General features: G+C 45.8%; 2 protein-coding genes across 5 annotated transcripts in view; both read right to left on the bottom strand.

Annotated features, from left to right (window-relative positions):
• The window catches only part of SHANK3 (SH3 and multiple ankyrin repeat domains 3), a 1,690,229-nt gene that overhangs the window by 1,006,285 nt on the left and 664,605 nt on the right, over positions 1–19,339 (bottom strand). The gene's annotated exons all lie outside the window — the stretch shown is intronic.
• LOC115098503 lies at positions 12,316–14,831 on the bottom strand. Its single transcript, XM_029615065.1, has 2 exons — positions 14,519–14,831; positions 12,316–14,339 (listed from the first exon to the last, which is right to left on the bottom strand). The coding sequence occupies exons 1-2, from the start codon at positions 14,754–14,756 to the stop codon at positions 13,156–13,158; spliced, it is 1,422 nt and encodes a 473-aa protein (XP_029470925.1). The 5' UTR covers positions 14,757–14,831; the 3' UTR covers positions 12,316–13,155.

Genomic DNA, 19,339 nt, shown 5'->3' with positions numbered 1-19,339 from the left:
ACCAGGCTCCCTGGTGTCACCCCTGACGCTGCCACTAGCTCAGCCGGGTCCTCAACCCTGGCAGCGGCCTCAACCGGGGGAGGGTAGTCCCCTCAGGACCTCTCAACTCCCCTGGGAGGCAGGGCACCCGAGACTAAGGGATTAAAAGAAAAAAACCCCAATTTGGTATATAAACAGCTATGCCTAACAAAAAAGCCTAGCCCAAAAAATTCAAACCTGACTAACACCAACATCAGAATCAGGTCAGGCAGGGCTGTGACTGGACCTGCACCATCTACTGGAGACAGAGTAAGACTGAGGGGCTGTGACTGGCACAGGGGCTTATATATGGCTCCGCCCACAAGTTTTAATCTGTCTCCATCTACTGGTGCGGAGTCACAACCCAGGTGTCCTGGACTGATCCTGGTACGTACAGGGAAGGGCAAACAAGCATATCTCTTCCTGCAGGTACCCTCCACCACTTCCACGATTTATACAATGTATTCAGCCAAAAAACATTATAATGTAAGGAGACCAGCCTTGCCCTGGGGAAATGAAGTATTAATTGGGTTAAATGGCAATACCTATTCCATCAGTAATGTTATGGGTCATATTTATTACCCAAAGACACCCATTCCTGAATAAAATGCATCAAGCAGACCACATTCTAAACAAGTAAATCAGGCAAGTTAAGATCCCCGGCACCATGTTTACTATTGCAAAGTGTGGAAAAAGTTATTCAAGCTCTTTTTCCTCGCCAAATAAAAGATGAAAAGAGGGAATGTAAATAATGAATGTTAGATTGTTTGATCCAAAGGGGCAACATTTGCATATTGTATAAAAATTTTGGAAGAATGACCATTTTAATCAGAGCACAACGACCTAAGTGAGACTGTGGAAGAGAATTTAAAAGATGTTTAATAAATTCCCAGAGGGCAGTAAAGTTCTGGCTATATAAATCAGCCACTGTATGTGTCAGCTGTATCCCCAAATAACACATACTAGTGCTGGCCCATTGTAATGGAAAAGGCCTACACCAGCTATCACGCAAAGACACATCTAATAGGAATCTTGGGATTTAGAATAGTTAATTTATATACCTGAAAATGTTCCAAAAGAATCAATGGTGTTTATAAGAGAAAATAATCTATTTTGGTGGTCACTCATGAATAGCAGCATGTCATCTGTAAATAAACTCAGTTTAGCTTCTTTCCTGCCCACCGGGATACCCACAAAATCAGGCATAGAACACAGCTTAATAGCAAGAGGTTCAAGAGATAATATATAAAGCAGTGGTGAAAGGGGACATCCTTGTCTTGTACCCTGTTATAATTCAAAAGATGTATGGTTTTTGAATTCTAAAATTTATATTATTGCTGATGTGGCTAGAGCCATGCAACAAAAAAGGAAGCAATTCCTTTTAATAAGGCCTCAGGTTTTCCAGCCTGATGGCAAATTTTGGTTAAATTATCCTTGTAAATGTGTAGTTATGTTTCAAGCAGTGAGGTATGTGTTTTTTAGTCCTCTTCAGCTCATAGCTTTCTTGAGTTCAAAGATCAGGTTGACTGGAAACTCCTATGCTGTTCCTTCTCATCAATCTTCTGTTGTTTAGATCAATCTGTGGTATAAAGACCCATTTAGTAGGCAGTGGTAAGGTTTATACTAGGGATGTGAATCGTTTTAGGACGATTAAAATTATCATTCGATAATTTTAATATCATCTTAAACCATTATGGAACACAATACAATAGAGATTCTAACGATTTATCGTTATAAATCGTTAGAATCGTGAGCCGGCACACTAAAACCCCCTAAAACCCACCCCCGACCCTTTAAATTAAATCCCCCACCCTCCCGAACCCCCCCAAATGAGTTAAATAACCTGCGGGTCCAGCGGCGGTCCGGAACGGCAGCGGTCCGGAACGGGCTCCTGCTCCTCAATCTTGTTGTCTTCAGCCGGCGCCATTTTCCAAAATGGCGGCGAAAAATGGCGGCGGCCATAGACGAACACGATTGGACGGCAGGAGGTCCTTCCGGACCCCCGCTGGACTTTTGGCAAGTCTCATGGGGTCAGGAGGCCCCCCACAAGCTGGCCAAAAGTTCCTGGAGGTCCAGCGGGGGTCAGGGAGCGATTTCCCGCCGCGAATCGTTTTCGTACGGAAAATGGCGCCGGCAGGAGATCGACTGCAGGAGGTTGTTCAGCGAGGCGCCGGAACCCTCGCTGAACGACCTCCTGCAGTCGATCTCCTGCCGGCGCCATTTTCCGTACGAAAACGATTCGCGGCGGGAAATCGCTCCCTGACCCCCGCTGGACCTCCAGGAACTTTTGGCCAGCTTGTGGGGGGCCTCCTGACCCCCACGAGACTTGCCAAAAGTCCAGCGGGGGTCCGGAAGGACCTCCTGCCGTCCAATCGTGTTCGTCTATGGCCGCCGCCATTTTTCGCCGCCATTTTGGAAAATGGCGCCGGCTGAAGACAACAAGATTGAGGAGCAGGAGCCCGTTCCGGACCGCTGCCGTTCCGGACCGCCGCTGGACCCGCAGGTTATTTAAGTCATTTGGGGGGGGTTCGGGAGGGTGGGGGATTTAATTTAAAGGGTCGGGGGTGGGTTTTAGGGGGTTTTAATGTGCCGGTTTTGCGATTTTTCGATTTTTTCGATTTTTCACGATTTTTCACGATTTTTCACGATATTTTACCCCCCCAAACGGCAACAATACGATTCCCTCCCCCTCCCAGCCGAAATCGATCGTTAAGACGATCGAGGACACGATTCACATCCCTAGTTTATACCCTCAGTTTTCTTTTCTATATTGAGTATATTTTGTGTATATTTCATTGTATGGATACTCCCCTATGAATTGTGAACTATTTTTTGTAATGTCAATTTTTTCTTATGTCTTCCTACTGTTATCCATAAAAGATTTATTTTGCTTCTTAACTTAATAAAAAAAGAGAAAGTTGGGATGGAGGAGATTCCCATTGCACAAAGTGATCAGGGATAGAAATGTTCTCAATTTTATTGGCTTTTAAAGAGATAGGCATAGAAGCCACATAAACCAAATTTGACATTGCCAAAAAGGGGACTATAAAAATTATCGGACCTTTTTCTCTCTTCTTAACTTTTGAAATATTTTGGCTATATGTGGAATTGGGGGGAATGCATAAAGAATGCCTTAATTCCATGGTTTTGAAAAGCATCCATTGCTAGACTGTTTGCTGGTCTTTTGAAGTAGTAGAAATGGGTGAAGAGGATAACAAAAGTCAGCTGAATAAGGCAAAAAAACAAGTCCAAGATAAGCAGTAAACTGAACGAGAGACACTGGAAAGCTATGACCACAAATGCTCGTAGTCTGGGCAATAAAATCCTAGACCTGAAAGCTCCAATGATGGAGATGAACTTGGACATTGTTGCTATTATGGAAACAAGGTTCATGGAATCTCACGATTGGGAATAAACCATGCTGGGCTATAAATTGTTGAGGAAGGACAGAGAAGACAGAAAAGGGGGAGGGGTAGCTCTTTATGTCAAAAACAATATCCAAGCAACTGAACTGCAAAGAATAGGGGGTAGAGAAGAAGCATTATAGGCCATCCTAAAAAAAAAAAAAAAAGAGGATGGAGCATCCATTTTTACTGGATTGGTTTACAGGCTCTGACTCAAACGGAAGAACTAGACAGAGAATGGGTAGAAGACATCCAAAAGGTTGGAAGGAAGGGAGAAGTGTTGACTGTTGGAGATTTGAATCTGCTGAATGTAGACTGGAGGATCCCTTCTGCAGAATCTAACAGAAATAGAGAGTTAGTGGATTCCCTGCAAGGGGCTCTGTTCCAACAACTGGTTATGAAACCCACGCGGGAAAGAGTTATTCTGGACTTAGAACTCACAATTAGGGACAGTGTCTCAAATGTCTAGATGGGGGACCACCTCAGCACCAGTGATCATCAAACGGTATGGTAAATAGGGTTCAGAAAGTCACATGAAGACCCAAGTTTTGAACTTCGAAAATACAGACTTTGTTGAAATGGGGACATTCATGGAGGTGGAACTTGAAGACTGGGAGAAAATGAAAGAAGTGGAGCAAATATGGGACAAACTAAAAGGAGCAATTTCAAAAGCAACTAATCTATATGTTAGAAAAGTAAACAAAAGCAGGAGAAATAAGAAACCTATCTGGTTCTCAAAGGAGGTGGCTGATATAATAAAAATAAAAAGAACAGCATTAAAGAAATATAAAGGATACCAGAAAGAGGAAACAAGGAAGAATATCTGGTTAAACTGAGGAAGACGAAGAAAGTAATCAGGAAAGCAAAAAGTCAGATGGAAGAAAGAATTGCCAAAGAGGTAAAGAGAGGTGACAAAACATTTTTAAGATATATCAGAGAAAGGAGAAATGTCTGAAATGGTATAGTGAAAGAGAAAGGTGAGAAGGATCAATGTGTGGAAAGAGACAGAGAATAGGCGGAGATGTTAAACAAACACTTCAGTTTGGTGTTCACTAAGGAAGCCGCTGGAAAAGGACCATCGCTAGTAGGGATGTGAATCGTTTTCCATATCGTCTTAACGATAGAAATCGTGTGGCAGGGCAAGAAAATCGTCTTAGGCACGATTTTTTAGTTAAAAAATCGTTAAAAATCGTTTTTCCGATTAGTGCGCACTAACGGGAGTTAGTGCGCACTAACTGGGAGTTAGTGCGCACTAACTGGGAGTTAGTGCGCACTAACTGAAAATGATACAATTTGACACTTTTCAGGTCAGTTAAGGTCAGTTTAGGAATGAATATGTATTCCTATTGGCTGCCCTCTTATTTATTCATGTTACCAAGTTTCCTACTGACAGTATATGGGGGATGGGAAATGGAAACAGTTGGTAGCTTGACAAAACAAGTAATGTGATCAGTCAATGTGACTAGAACTTGTGCCCTAACCCTGATACCAGGGGTATTGTGATCTTCCTGCACACAGTGCCCTATCCCTATTAATACCAGGAGTGTTGTGATCTTCCTGCACACAGTGCCCTATCCCTAATACCAGGGGTGTTGTGATCTTCCTGCACACAGTGCCCTATTCCTGATACTGGGGGTGTTGTGATCTTCCTGCACACAGTGCCCTATTCCTGATACCGGGGGTGTTATGATCTTCTTGCACACATCCCGGTATCAGGGATAGGGCACTGCATGCAGGAAGATCACAACACTCCTGGTATTAATAGGGATAGGGCACTGCATGCAGGAAGATCACAACACCCCTGGTATCAGGGATAGGGCACTGTGTGCAGGAAGATCACAATACCCCGGAGGAGTGAGGGTCAGGCAGCTCCCCCCTGTCTGTGAAGCCAGCCTCTCACTAGTAATGCAGGGAGGGAGCTGTCTCAGACTTCACCATCCTCCCCCCCCCCTCACCCACACACCATTCACTAGCTGGGACATGGGGGAAGTCAGGAGTGAGGGTCAGGCAGCTCCCCCCTGTCTGTGAAGCCAGCCTCTCACTAGTAATGCAGGGAGGGAGCTGTCTCAGACTTCACCATCCTCCCCCCCCCCCCCTCACCCACACACCATTCACTAGCTGGGACATGGGGGAAGTCAGGAGTGAGGGTCAGGCAGCTCCCCCCTGTCTGTGAAGCCAGCCTCTCACTAGTAATGCAGGGAGGGAGCTGTCTCAGACTTCACCATCCTCCCCCCCCCCCCTCACCCACACACCATTCACTAGCTGGGACATGGGGGAAGTCAGGAGTGAGGGTCAGGCAGCTCCCCCCTGACTGTGAAGCCAGCCTCTCACTAGTAATGCAGGGAGGGAGCTGTCTCAGACTTCACCATCCACCCCCCCCCCCCTCACCCACACACCATTCACTAGCTGGGACATGGGGGAAGTCAGGAGTGAGGGTCAGGCAGCTCCCCCCTGTCTGTGAAGCCAGCCTCTCACTAGTAATGCAGGGAGGGAGCTGTCTCAGACTTCACCATCCTCCCCCCCCCCCTCACCCACCCACCATTCACTAGCTGGGACATGGGGGAAGTCAGGAGTGAGGGTCAGGCAGCTCCCCCCTGTCTGTGAAGCCAGCCTCTCACTAGTAATGCAGGGAGGGAGCTGTCTCAGACTTCACCATCCTCCCCCCCCCCCCTCACCCACACACCATTCACTAGCTGGGACATGGGGGAAGTCAGGAGTGAGGGTCAGGCAGCTCCCCCCTGTCTGCGAAGCCAGCCTCTCACTAGTAATGCAGGGAGGGAGCTGTCTCAGACTTCACCATACTCCCCCCCCCCCTCACCCACACACCATTCACTAGCTGGGACATGGGGGAAGTCAGGAGTGAGGGTCAGGCAGCTCCCCCCTGTCTGTGAAGCCAGCCTCTCACTAGTAATGCAGGGAGGGAGCTGTCTCAGACTGGTATCAGGGTTAGGGCACTGTGTGCAGGAAGATCACAACACTCCTGGTATTAATAGGGATAGGGCACTGTAAGAGATGACTGTAGTAGATTGAATAAAGATCTGATGTTTCTGCTCTCCTCACACCAAACAAAAACAACACACAAGCAGAGAAGCCCTTCTTACAAAGCTGAGCTAGTGAGTTAAGTAGGAGGAAAAGTAAACATACTGGTGCCAGTGTGGCTACTTAAAAAATACACTTACCAACAATCAATTACATATATTTGAACTGTGTTCAGTTCCAGCCAGGACCACCTTTCTAAAATGCACAGTGATTGGCAAATTCAACATGCACTAGCATTTCAGGTGCCTGCTAACAAAAATAATAAACAAACAAGTTCTAGTCACGTGAGTGCTGATCATTACATTACTTTTTTTGTCAAGCTTCCAACTGTTTCCATTTCACATCCCCCCAACCATATTGGTAACATCAATAGATAAGAGCACAGCCAGCCAATAGGAATACATACATACATATTCATTCCTAAGTGACCTTTACTGACCTGGGAAGTGTGAACACTTTGTTTCATTTTCTGTTGGTGTTCGTTAGTTTCCAGTTCCATTTCCCATCCCCCCAACCATCACCTCAGTGGTAACCTTGGTAACATCAATAGATAAGAGGGCAGCCAGCCAATAGGAACACATATTCATTCCTAACTGACCTTCAGTGACCTGGAAAGTGTTTATTTGTATCATTTTCAGTTAGTGCGCACTAAATCGAGTTAGTGCGCACTAACGGGGAGTTAGTGCGCACTAACTCGAGTTAGTGCGCACTAACACGATTTAACGATTTTTAACGATAAATCGTTAGAATTTCTATTGTATCGTGTTCTATAACGATTTAAGACGATATAAACATTATCGGACGATAATTTTAATCGTTGAAAAACGATTCACATCCCTAATCGCTAGTTAACAAGGCTGTGGATGGGGGTGGAGTAGACAAAACACCATTTACAGAAGAGAATTTATGGGAAGAGCTAGGAAAGCTTAAAGTGGACAAAGCCATGGGGCCTAATGAGATTCATCCTAGGATACTGAGGGAGCTCAGAGATGTGCTGGTGAGTCCGCTGAGTGACCTGTTCAATAGATCCCTGGAAACAGGAGTGTTGCTGAGAGACTGGAGAAGAGCAGTGGTAGTCCTACTTCACAAGAGTGGGAGCAGAGAGGAGGCTGGAAATTACAGGCCGGTTAGCCTCATCTCGGTGGTGGGAAAGTTAATGGAGGCTCTGCTGAAGGACAGGATAGAGAACTACCTACAAACTGGTGGGTTGCTTGATCCAAGACAGCATGGATTCACCAGAGGAAGGTCCTGTCAGACAAATCTGATTGATTTCTTTGATTGGGTGACTAGAGAATTGAATCAGGGAGGAGTGCTTGATGTGATTTACTTGGATTTCAGCAAAGCTTTTGATATGGTCCCGCATAGAAGACTCATGAACAAAATGAGAAGCTTGGGAGTGGGCGCCAAGGTTGTGGTGTTGATTACTAACTGGTTGATGGAAAGAAGACAATGTGTGATGGTAAATGGAATCTACTCTGAAGAAAGAACAGTGTTAAGTGGAGTGCTGCAGGGATCGGTGTTGGGACCGGTTCTGTTCAATGTCTTTGTGAACAACATTGCAGAAGGGATAGAAGGTAAAGTTTATCTATTTGTGAATGATATTAAGGTCTGCAACACAGAGGAATTGCCGGAAGGAGTGGAGAGAATGAGAAGAGATTTAAGGAAGATTGAAGAGTGGTCGAAGGTATGGCAACTGAGATTTAATGCCAAGAAGTGCAGAGTCATATAGCTGGGGTATGGTAATCCAAAAGAACTGTACACGAAAAGGGGGGGGGGTGTGAAGGGCTACTGTGCACAAAGCAGGAGAGAGACCTTTGGGTGATAGTGACTAGTGATCTGAAGATGGAGAAGCAGAATGAACAAGGTGATAGGTAAAGTCAGAAGAATGCTGGCTTGCATAGAGAGAGGAATATCTAGAAAGAAAAAGGAAGTGATAATCCAATTGTACAGTTCCTTGGTGAGGCCTCACCTGGAGTATTGCGTTCAGTTCTGGAGACCGTATCCCAAAAGGAACAGAGACAAGATGAAGGCTGTCTAGAGAAGGGCGATGAAATGGTGGGAGGTCTCCATCAAATGATTTATGAAGAGAGGTTGAAGGAATAGGGGAGATATGATACAGATCTTCAAAAGGTTTTTAATGCACAATCAACAACAAACCTTTTCTGTAGGAAGGAGATCAGTAGAACTAGGGGCCACAAGAATAAACTCCAGGGAGGATGACTCAGAACTAATGTTAGGAAATATTTCTTCATGGAGAGGGTGGTGGATGCCTGGAATGCCCTTCCGGAGGAGATGGTAAAGACAAAAATGGTGAAAGATTTCAAAAGGGCATGGGATAAACACTGGATCCCTAAAGGCTAGAGGAGGGAAATTAAGTAAGAGGCATGGGAGTAGCTTGCTGGTGTGGCGGTTTCTACCCTTAACCAATAAGCCTTCATACTGATGGTGCAACTCCATCTTTGCTCTCTGCTTCAATGGCGGGGGTAAAGAGGAAAAGAGAAATTAGATTCAGACAACAAACAATAAGGACACTGAACTGTACAGTCTGTGATAACAAATAAGCATGGGGGTAATTTGCTTGATGCTGCGGTTACTACCCTTAACCTATAAGCCTGATACTACACTTCTGATGCAACTCCAACATTGTTCTCTGCTTCAACGACAGGGGGTGGAGGGAAAATTTGATTCAAACAGTAACCAACAAGAACCCTCACCTTGGCAGTCTGGGAGACTGATAAGTATGGGAAACTGATAAGTATGAGAGGCTGCTCGGCAGACTGTATGGGCCGTTTGGTCCTTTTTCTGCTGTCATTTCTATATTTCTATGTTTCTATGAATGGCTTTGTAAAGAGATATATCTGTAGAATGCCCCATGCTGGAACAGTTTCTATGCTACCTTATAGTTCAATGACCATTTGTGTGGTTACAGCTGGCAACTTAGCTTGCCTGCTGTCTAATTTTGGCTTCCATAGAGATAGCTATCTAGTACATTCTTTGGGAACATGCCAATTTTTGTATCTTGCATACTTCTTGACAGAGATTGAAAGAGCTTTGCTTCCTTGTTTGCTGATCTAGAACATTGCTATTGTTGTCTGTTTGGATCCACACCACTCTTCCCATTAGCCAAGAACTAAATACTTATAAAGCACTGAAGATTGCTCTCATTTCTAAGTGGTTTATGAGAAGTAATCTTTCTTCAGAGGTCAAGTTCCTTGAGAACAAAGGCTGTTTGGTTATTGAAATTGAGGTTGGTGAAAAGACTGACCTTCAGAATTGGTTTTTGGGGTGTGTGAGCTATGCAGCCACACAGGTCACCATATATGTATTTATTTATAGATATTTGATATTCTGCCATTTACCAAGAATGGCCTGAAGGTGGATTACAATCAATTTAAAAACAAATTTAAATTGAGATAAATTACAGTGGTGTTCAAATTTACAGTTGGAAAAGCCTTGAGAATCCAAGGTATAAGACCTTAAGCCCTTAGTGCGTTGTTAGGGGTGGGAGTGAAAGAGGTGAGTGAGGGAATTGTGGTAGGGAGGGAGTGAAAGAGTGAGGGGTTTGTAGGGGTATGAGTGAAGAAGATGAGTGAAGGAATTGTGGGGGGGGGGGAGTGGATTGTGGGGGTGGGAATGAAAGAGATGAGTGAAGGGATTGTGGGAGCAGAGTGAAGGAGTGAGTGGATTGTGAAGAGGTGGGATAAAGAAGGTGAAGGAATTGTGGAGGATATGTGTGAAGGAGGTGAGTGAGGGAAGTAGATTGTGGGGCAAGGAGTGAAAGAGGTGAGTGAGGAGATTGTGGGGGGAAAGAAGGAAAGAGTGAAGGGATTGTGGGAAGGTGGAATGAAGGAGTTGAGGGGATTGCAGGGATAGGAATGAAGGAGGTAACTCGGGATTGCGGCAGTGAGAGACTGAAAGAGTGTGGGGATTCTTGGGAGTGAGAGTGAAGCAGGGGATTGTGGGGAATGAGCATGAAAGAGATGAGGGGATTGTGCGGGCAGGGAATGGAGTTTGAGAATAGGAGTGAAAGTGAAGGGATTGTGGGGAGAGGGTTTGAAAGAATGAGGAGATTCCGGAGGGGTCAGAGTGAAAGAGTGAGGGGATTGTGCGGAGGTGGGATGAAAGAGGGGAGGGGATTGTGGGGGATGGGAGTGAAGGGGATGAGTGAGATTGTGGGAGGGAGTGGATTGTAGGGATGGGGAACATAAGACTTGCCATACTGGGTCAAAGCAAAGGTCCATCAAGCCCAGTATCCTGTTTCCAACAGTGGCCAAGCCAAGTCACAAGTACCTGGTAGGATCCCAAGGGATAGACAGATTCCAAGCTGCTTATCCCAAGAATAAGCAGAAGACTGGAGGGTGGCCAATGTATCCCCAATATTTAAAAGGGGCTCCAGGGGCAATCCGGGTAATATAGACCAGTGAGCCTGACTTCAGTGCCAGGAAAAATAGTGGAAACTATTCTAAAGATCAAAATCGTAGAGCATATAGAAAGACATGGTTTAATGGAACACAGTCAACATGGATTTACCCAAGGGAAGTCTTGCCTAACAAATCTGCTTCATTTTTTTGAAGGGGTTAATAAACATGTGGATAAAGGTGAACCAGTAGATGTAGTGTATCTGGATTTTCAGAAGGCGTTTGACAAAGTCCCTCATGAGAGGCTTCTAAGAAAACTAAAAAGTCATGGGATAGGAGGCGATGTCCTTTTGTGGATTACAAACTGGTTAAAAGACAGGAAACAGAGAGTAGGATTAAATGGTCAATTTTCTCAGTGGAAAAGGGTAAACAGTGGAGTGCCTCAGGGATCTGTACTTGGACCGGTGCTTTTCAATATATATATATAAATGATCTGGAAAGGAATACGACGAGTGAGGTTATCAAATTTGCGGACGATACAAATTTATTCAGAGTAGTTAAATCACAAGCGGATTGTGATACATTACAGGAGGACCTTGCAAGACTGGAAGATTGGGCAACCAAATGGCAGATGAAATTTAATGTGGACAAGTGCAAGGTGTTGCTTATAGGGAAAAATAACCCTTGCTGTAGTTACACGATGTTCAGTTCCATATTAGGAGCTACCACCCAGGAAAAAGATAGTGGATAATACTTTAAAATCGTCGGCTCAGTGTGCTGCAGCATTCAAAAAAGCAAACAGAATGTTGGGAATTATTAGAAAGGGAATGGTGAATAAAACAGAAAATGTCATAATGCCTCTGTATTGCTCCATGGTGAGACCGTACCTTGAATACTGTGTACATTTCTGGTCGCCGCATCTCAAAAAAGATATAGTTGCGATGGAGAAGGTACAGAGAAGGGCGACCAAAATGATAAGGGGAATGGAACAGCTCCCCTATGAGGAAAGGCTAAAGAGGTTAGGACTTTTCAGCTTGGAGAAGAGACAGTTGAGGGGGGATATGATAGAGGTGTTTAAAGTCATGAGAGGTCTAGAACAGGTAGATGTGAATCGGTTATCTACTCTTTTATTTATTTATTTAAAAGAGTTTCTATACCATTGTTAGTTATTTACCATCACTGTGGTTTACAATAGGGCACATATAGTAGTGAGTATTTTGTATTTTACAACAAGGTGCCATTAACAACCGGTAACACATTCGGATAATAGAAAGACTAGGGGGCACTCCATGAAGTTAGCATGTGGCACATTTAAAACTAATCGGAGAAAGTTATTTTTCTTTTTTTTTTATTAGCAATTTTTATTGCTGTTAATCACAAACAGTTATAAACAGTATCATCAATATGCATAAAATCAAACAGCATATTACAATTAAAGTATACAATGTCTCCCCCTCCCCCCCATCATACTCTTATAGAAAAAGTAGCTGCCAGTCTGTTGGTACATCAAGGAAGTTGGATCTTGCAAAGAATCAAAGGTCGAGTTGTTCTGGCTCAATAAAAACTTCCCAAGTTTTCTCATCCAGACAGCTAACTTTCCTCCTTTAATCAGTATCCAAACAAAGATCTTTTAAGTATGAATTATTTATTGCATAGATAATTTTTCTATTACTCACAATTATTGGATTCAACTCGAGGTAGCCTCAGACGAAGATCCTTTTGGCTGGAAATGGGTGGGAGAGGGAGGAACGGAGGTTTCTTGAGATGCAGGGTAAGAAGGCAAAGGTTTGAAGCTGATTAGTCTTTAGAATTTAAAGCGGTAGGAGAAATGTAAAAAAGCTGTTCGTGTAACAGAGGTTACAGGCACGTGCGTCCTCTACATGGCGTGGCTCAGACTGGTTCACAGTCTTGGAGAGTGATTACAGGAAGGGTCCCCACAAGCTGGGGCTAGGGGCGAGATCCAATGGTAGCGAGCCTAGGACCTATGTGACACAGGAGGGGACATGAGGGGCAGTCCCTTCAACCAATAAGACCCCTAAGAAGACCCAAGTTAGATTGAGAAGGCATGCAGACCCTTTTCCAATGGGAGGAACAGAGGGGAGGGGGCTTCTGTTAAAGGCAAAACTCCCTTTAAAGGCAAGGCTCCCAGGCTTTTGTCCTGGGTTACAGAAATGTCATGAGTTCCCAGGAGGGAGGGGCTGTAGTAAGCACAGGTGGGATGCAATGTATACAGACACAAACATGTACCCTTTACTGGGGACAGAACACTCCCCGTCTGGTATCACAAGATACCACAATATCAGTTCTCATATCATCATGCAACAGTGTAAAGTTCATTATAGCTGGATCTTCTGATGCTCAGGGAAGTTCACGGTCATCTCGCTCATCCAGTCATCTAGGCAGTAGACGGTGTCTTCCTCAAGGAGTTTCGCTAAGCTGAAACGAAAGACAGACAACACAAAGAGAGAGAGAGTCCTTGGTGTGGACAACAGTCCACAAAGTTCAAGTTTCTTCATGTGGCATGAGGAGTACCACTTCACTGACGGGCCTGTAGAAGATCTTGGATCGCCACTTGCTCCGGTGCTGAAGAGCCAGCGAGTGCTATTTCTTCCGACGGGTCCCAAGGGAGTTGGCAAGCTGTTGGACTTGTTTCCATTGATGCTTGTGGAGCTCCCCGCCGTCACGTTTCCGTGAGGCACCGGAATGTTCATAGTCTTTTGCCTCAAAGGCGTGATGGGTACGACGTCCCACTGTTTATGGGTTCCTGCGAAGTCGGTTCCACAGTCGGAACGGATCCGGGTGGCTGAACCCCAGAGCTGAGCGTATACATGGAACCTTCTTGTCTGGTTGTAGATGTAGCTTCGCACTACTTGGCTGTCCATGCGAAGACGGATGGCATCAATTCGAATGTCTTTTTCGGCTGTTGTCAATTCCACTGTTTCCTCTGCCAGCGCCGCTCCACATGATTCTAGGCGTGGTATGCTGTGGTTAGGTTGTGGTGCTGGCTTGACTTTGCCGAAGATGAAGTCTCTACGCACTGTTCCTTCTGCACCTGTCGCTCTCCAAAGGCCTACCGCAGCTATGGCCTTTACCGCTGTGTCCGAGAAGTTGCAGATCTCCTTGTGGCTGTTTGTATTGAGTGGTGTTGGAACGTGGGTGCGTAGTGTGTGGAACTGTTCAAGCGCTCTTTGGGGGCTCTTCCACTTTTCCCATTCTGGCTTCCTTGCTGGAAGTAGTGGAGTGTCCCACTCAGGAGCACTTGATGAAAGCTCTCTTAACAAGGCTCTTCCTTGTGTCGTGGCTGGAGTCACAAACTCCAGTGGATTGTGCAGGCTGTTGACTGTGGACGGGACACCTTGGTGAGTGTGTGGTTCACCTTGGGTCGAGATTTGGGACATGAAGGCGTCACTCTTTGGATCCCAATTTAACCCAAGGTTACGTTGGAGAGGAGGTGTGTCCACTCTCAGGACCAAGTTCTCTGAGTTTCTGGCATGATCGTCTGGAGGAGATATTCTCATTACTCCAAGTTATTGATTCCCTGTTACATGTAACTGCTTTTCTGCACTATTGTTCAAATTGTAAAGTTTATTCTAATTGCACCCCTGTTTCTTGTGAACCAGCATGATGGGACTATCGTCTTGAATGTTGGTATATAAAAAAACTTAAATAAATAAATAAATAAATAAATAAATAAATAAACTTCAGGTTTGTCGGGTGCCATTTCGTGGAGCCGTAGACTGGTGCTTGCCAGTATTGCTTCCTCTGCAATGGGTAAGGACCTCGGCTCGTCATCTACATGGAAGTCCTTTTCCACGAGGCGTCTGGCACCTGCGTCGTGTTCTTTATCTCCTTCTTGGGCTGTCCTTCTGGGCCCAGGCATGGCCACTGCGGGCAGCGGGCTATCCTCTACCGAAGGGGTAGGTTTGTCGCCATCCATGGCGACTTGAAGCACTGGGTCCCCTAGATGTTCCTCTGCATCTGATGGGGGGGAGATCCGGCTGGTAGCTGAATTGAGATGTGGTCCTTTGCAGCTTAGGGTCTCCTTGGTGTGTAGATGGTTAGGACGTGGTTCAAATAGGGTAGGATTTCTATCCTCTGAGATATTCGTGGCGTATGTCTGAACACTTGGTCCCTTTGTTTGCTTCAAGCTGACATCGCCGACTATCACCCATCCCAAGGCGAGTCGGTATGCGTAGGGACCGGCTGTTGGGCCATCACGCATCTCCAAGACCTTGGTCAGTGCTGGTGCGTCTCTGCCCAATAGCAGCAGGATTTCTGCTTCCAGATCTAGTGGTGGGAGCTGGTGCATTATGGACTTTAGATAAGGAAGGTGCCGAGTGGCTTCTGGTGTGGGAATCTCATCTCTCTTGTTAGGCATCTGGCTGCACTCGACGAGCGTGGGCAAGTTTGACTTGTTGCTGCCATCCATCGCTTCTATCACGTATCCACCTGCCCTCCTCCCTGTTACACGGGTGACTCCTGAGCAGGTTTCGAGGTTGTACGGAGTGTAGCGATGACGGATGTCAAACAAGTCGAAGAATTCCGGCCTTGCCAGGGATCTGTTGCTCTGCTCATCTATGATGACGTACATTTTGACTGCCTTCTCAGGTGACTCTTCGGGATATATTCTGGCCAAGCATATTTTTGTGCAGGATTTACCGTCGCTGTTTCTCCCATGCACTTGTGTGTATTTGGGGACCACTTCCGATTCTGGCGTTTGGTCATCCTTCTCCTCCTTGCTGTGGTCTGGGCTGGAGTGTGAGGTCCTTGAAGGGTGGAGTTTTGCTTCATCAGGGTGCAGAGCGCTATTGTGTCGGTCGCTTCCACACTCTGAACACTTGATGGCTGTGTCACAGTCTTTAGCCATGTGGCTAGATGAAGAACAGCACCGGTAGCAAATTCTGTACTTTTTCAACAGTTCTTTGCGTTCTTTCAAGGGTTTATCCTTGAATCCTCGGCACTTTCTGAGCGGGTGAGGTTTTCTGTGTATGGGGCACTGCCGGTCTGGATCCTCCACCTCACTCATATCGGGAAGCTCATCTGGTGTAGATGTCTTGGGTGACACTTCCGTTTTTTGTACAGAAATGGGTTTCCTTTTGTTGCCGTACACTTTGGCTGGCCTTTCGCCCACTCGGAGGCCGATTCTGTGTGTCTCATATGCGTTGAACTGGAAGCTAGGGTCGTTCCTGTGGTCTGCCAAGTCATGTATGAACTTCGCGAGGACATGGAGAGGTGGATGCCTGTCGTTGTCCTTTTTGTACCGGGCACCGTGAGATGCCCATTTGTCTTGTATGTCGCTTGGCAGCTTATTTATGATGGCATTCATGCCTCGTGGTGTGTTTAGGAAGCTGAGACTCGGGTAAATTTGTTCGGCTTTCGCAGTCTCCACCTCTCGGAGGAGGTCTCCCAATTTTGACAACTTCCGGTTGTCTTTTCTGGATATTACTGGAAAGTTTTCCAGTTCCTCGAACCATGCATTCTCTATGGTGACTGGGTTTCCATAGTATCGGTCGAGTCTCTCCCACACCTCCTTTAATGCTGCGGAGGGATCTTTTAGGTGGACGGTTTTCAATCTACTTACGTGTTCGGCGGATTCAGATCCTAGCCATTTCATCACCAAATTCATCTCTTCTGACGAATCTAGCTTCATAGGTCTCACAACATTCTGGAAGCCAGCCTTCCATGCCCTGTAATCCTTGGGATGATCGTTGAACGCGTAGAGTCCTGCTGTTATGAGTTCTCGGTGAGACATGTACCTTGTTAGGTCTTCTCTTTCTGAAGACTCATCCTGAAAGGTGGCGGGCCTCGCTGGATTGACATCCTGTGGTTGACCATGCGCATCTCTCCTGTTGTGCGTTGGCTCGGGGCGTTCGACTGGGACGCTTCCTGTGAGTGGCTCTCTTGCATTCGAATGATTTAGAGTCGGTGGATTGTTGCCATGAGGTCTGGTACTCATGACAATTTGTGTCTCAGGTTTGATTTCTCTATTTGAGGTCTCTATTTGTGGAGGGAGGTGTGTTCCTTCCCGGTGCAGGGGTTGCTCTGGGGGAGGTGACGCCCCGGCGCTGGCGTGGGTTAGGGGGTGAGCCATGACGTACTCTAGTGTCCGTCGGGTTGGTTCTTGTTGGACCATGCGGCTGAGTGGGTTTTCCCCATTGTCCAGGTCCGGGGGGGCATCGAGTACTTTAATTTGGGCTTCAAGGGCTGCTGCTTCTCCCTTTTGCTGCAACAGGTCTAAGGCGATCTCCAGCTCAGCCTTTCTGCACTCCTTGTCGGCAACTGTGGCAGCAGCTTTCTGTTGTTCTTCTTCTATTTTGAGCCCTTCCATCTTGAGGGCTGCTGCTTGTTCGGCATATTGTATGCGCGTCATAGCGGCTTGGGACTCTGCTCTCTTTCGGAGGATGACAGAGCTGAGTTGAGACTGGCTCGAGTGTGTTGAGAGCTGGTCTCGTTTATTATGTCACCTGCTTCTGCGCTGTCAATAGTGTCCGTTACCATTCTCTGGCGCAGTTGGTGTAAACTCTGTTGACGGCCTTTTCCTTCGAGGCTCTCTACAGTGTTAGTCCATGTTAAGAAGCCGAGATACTCTTCTATGTTGAGCTGATAGGTTTGGAAATGAAGCCTTAGCTGCTCTATGTGATATTTGAGATTGGTGGGGCTTTCTAAAACCTTCTCTTTTTTCTTTGTAATGCTATGCCACTCTCTTTCTATCTTCTCTTCATGCTTCAGTTTATTTTCTTCATATCGCTGTGCAGCTTTTTCTGTGAGTGCGCATAGTCTCTTTGATCCCTTGTTTTCATCTCTCTCTTCCCCGTTCCCCCCCCCCCTCCTTCTGTGTTGACTTTTAATGTGATGGTCTCTGCCGGCTGTTCTGAAGTTTCGGCCATGATTCTATCTGTGATTAGGTTGCTCTGGCTGAGTTTCTTGTAATCAACACTTCAAAGGTTCGGCCTTTCTGCTACTTTTTCCCGCCTCGTCTCAGATAACACAAAGCCAAGGCTTCTTTGGAGCTCCAAGTATCCCTTGCTTATGGTTTGGGCTGACTTTTTTTTTTTTTTTTAATCTGTATCGGCTTCTCAAATGCCCTTCAGATACAAAGTTAGTCCTGAATTGTAAATCTTTACACTCTGAGGTTTTAATGCTTGTTTCTTCCCACACTGTGGGCAGGAGAGGCTTATTCAAATGCAAGTCAGTCTTTAACGATTCTTGTTAACCTTCTGTAGCAAGCTGAAGTTTCTCTTTCATGTACTGCATACAGTTCCTTGAAAGGCTTGTAGTTCAACAAGCTTTACCGGCTGTACAAACGAATCTTCCTGAGTTTCTACTTCCGGATTACTGGCTGACTTTTCTCAGTAAGGCGCTTTACTGAGGCGGACTAGCCCTCTGCTTGTTACTTTCTGTAGAGAGATCAGCCTTTTATACTGCAACCTGCTGCAAGAGAACAGCTTTTTTACTGTTCTGGCTCAATAAAAACTTCCCAAGTTTTCTCATCCAGACAGCTAACTTTCCTCCTTTAATCAGTATCCAAACAAAGATCTTTTAAGTATGAATCATTTATTGCATAGATAATTTTTCTATTACTCACAATTATTGGATTCAACTCGAGGTAGCCTCAGACGAAGATCCTTTTAGCTGGAAATGGGTGGGAGAGGGAGGAACGGAGGTTTCTTGAGATGCAGGGTAAGAAGGCGAAGGTTTGAAGCTGATTAGTCTTTAGAATTTAAAGCGGTAGGAGAAATGTAAAAAAGCTGTTCGTGTAACAGAGGTTACAGGCATGTGCGTCCTCTACATGGCATGGCTCAGACTGGTTCACAGTCTTGGAGAGTGATTACAGGAAGGGTCCCCACAAGCTGGGGCTAGGGGCGAGATCCAATGGTAGCGAGCCTAGGACCTATGTGACACAGGAAGGACATGAGGGGCAGTCCCTTCAACCAATAAGACCCCTAAGAAGACCCAAGTTAGATTGAGAAGGCATGCAGACCCTTTTCCAATGGGAGGAACAGAGGGGAGGGGGCTTCTGTTAAAGGCAAAACTCCCTTTAAAGGCAAGGCTCCCAGGCTTTTGTCCTGGGTTACAGAAATGTCATGAGTTCCCAGGAGGGAGGGGCTGTAGTAAGCACAGGTGGGATGCAATGTATACAGACACAAACATGTACCCTTTACTGGGGACAGAACACGAGTTGATATCCGGGTGATTCAAGAATGAGATATGAAGGTCAGTCATCTCCATAAAATGTAAGTATTCCAGACTAGATTAAATTTAGAAAGACGATGGTACTTTAGCGCAGTTAAATGGTAAAAAGTGCATACTCTGTCCAAGTGGCGTAAAATTTCGTCTGGAGTGGGTGGGTGAGGTCGTTTCCATGTTAACGCAATCTCCATCTTAGTGGCAGTGCAAACCTGTAGTATGAAAGTTCGAGTATTTGACGGCAGAGTATCGTCAAAGATAAAGAGAAGTACCTGTTCTTTAGAGAGGTGTATGTTGAAGATCTCCGATAACACCTCCGAGATATATGTCCAT

The sequence above is a fragment of the Rhinatrema bivittatum genome, chromosome 9 (assembly GCF_901001135.1).
Source record: "Rhinatrema bivittatum chromosome 9, aRhiBiv1.1, whole genome shotgun sequence".
NCBI lineage: Eukaryota > Metazoa > Chordata > Amphibia > Gymnophiona > Rhinatrematidae > Rhinatrema > Rhinatrema bivittatum.
The sequence above is the reverse complement of the archived record's forward strand: the minus strand, read 5'-3'. Positions and strand labels throughout refer to the sequence as shown.

What these genes read in the sequence shown, in the direction of transcription:
- LOC115098503 (XM_029615065.1), bottom strand. Translation starts at nt 14,756, where the DNA reads ATGGATGGCGACAAACCTACCCCTTCGGTAGAGGATAGCCCGCTGCCC. An exon ending in GGCACCCGACAAACCTGAAG is followed by an intron (nt 14,340 to 14,518) that starts TTTATTTATTTA and finishes AATAACTTGGAG; the next exon opens with TAATGAGAATATCTCCTCCA.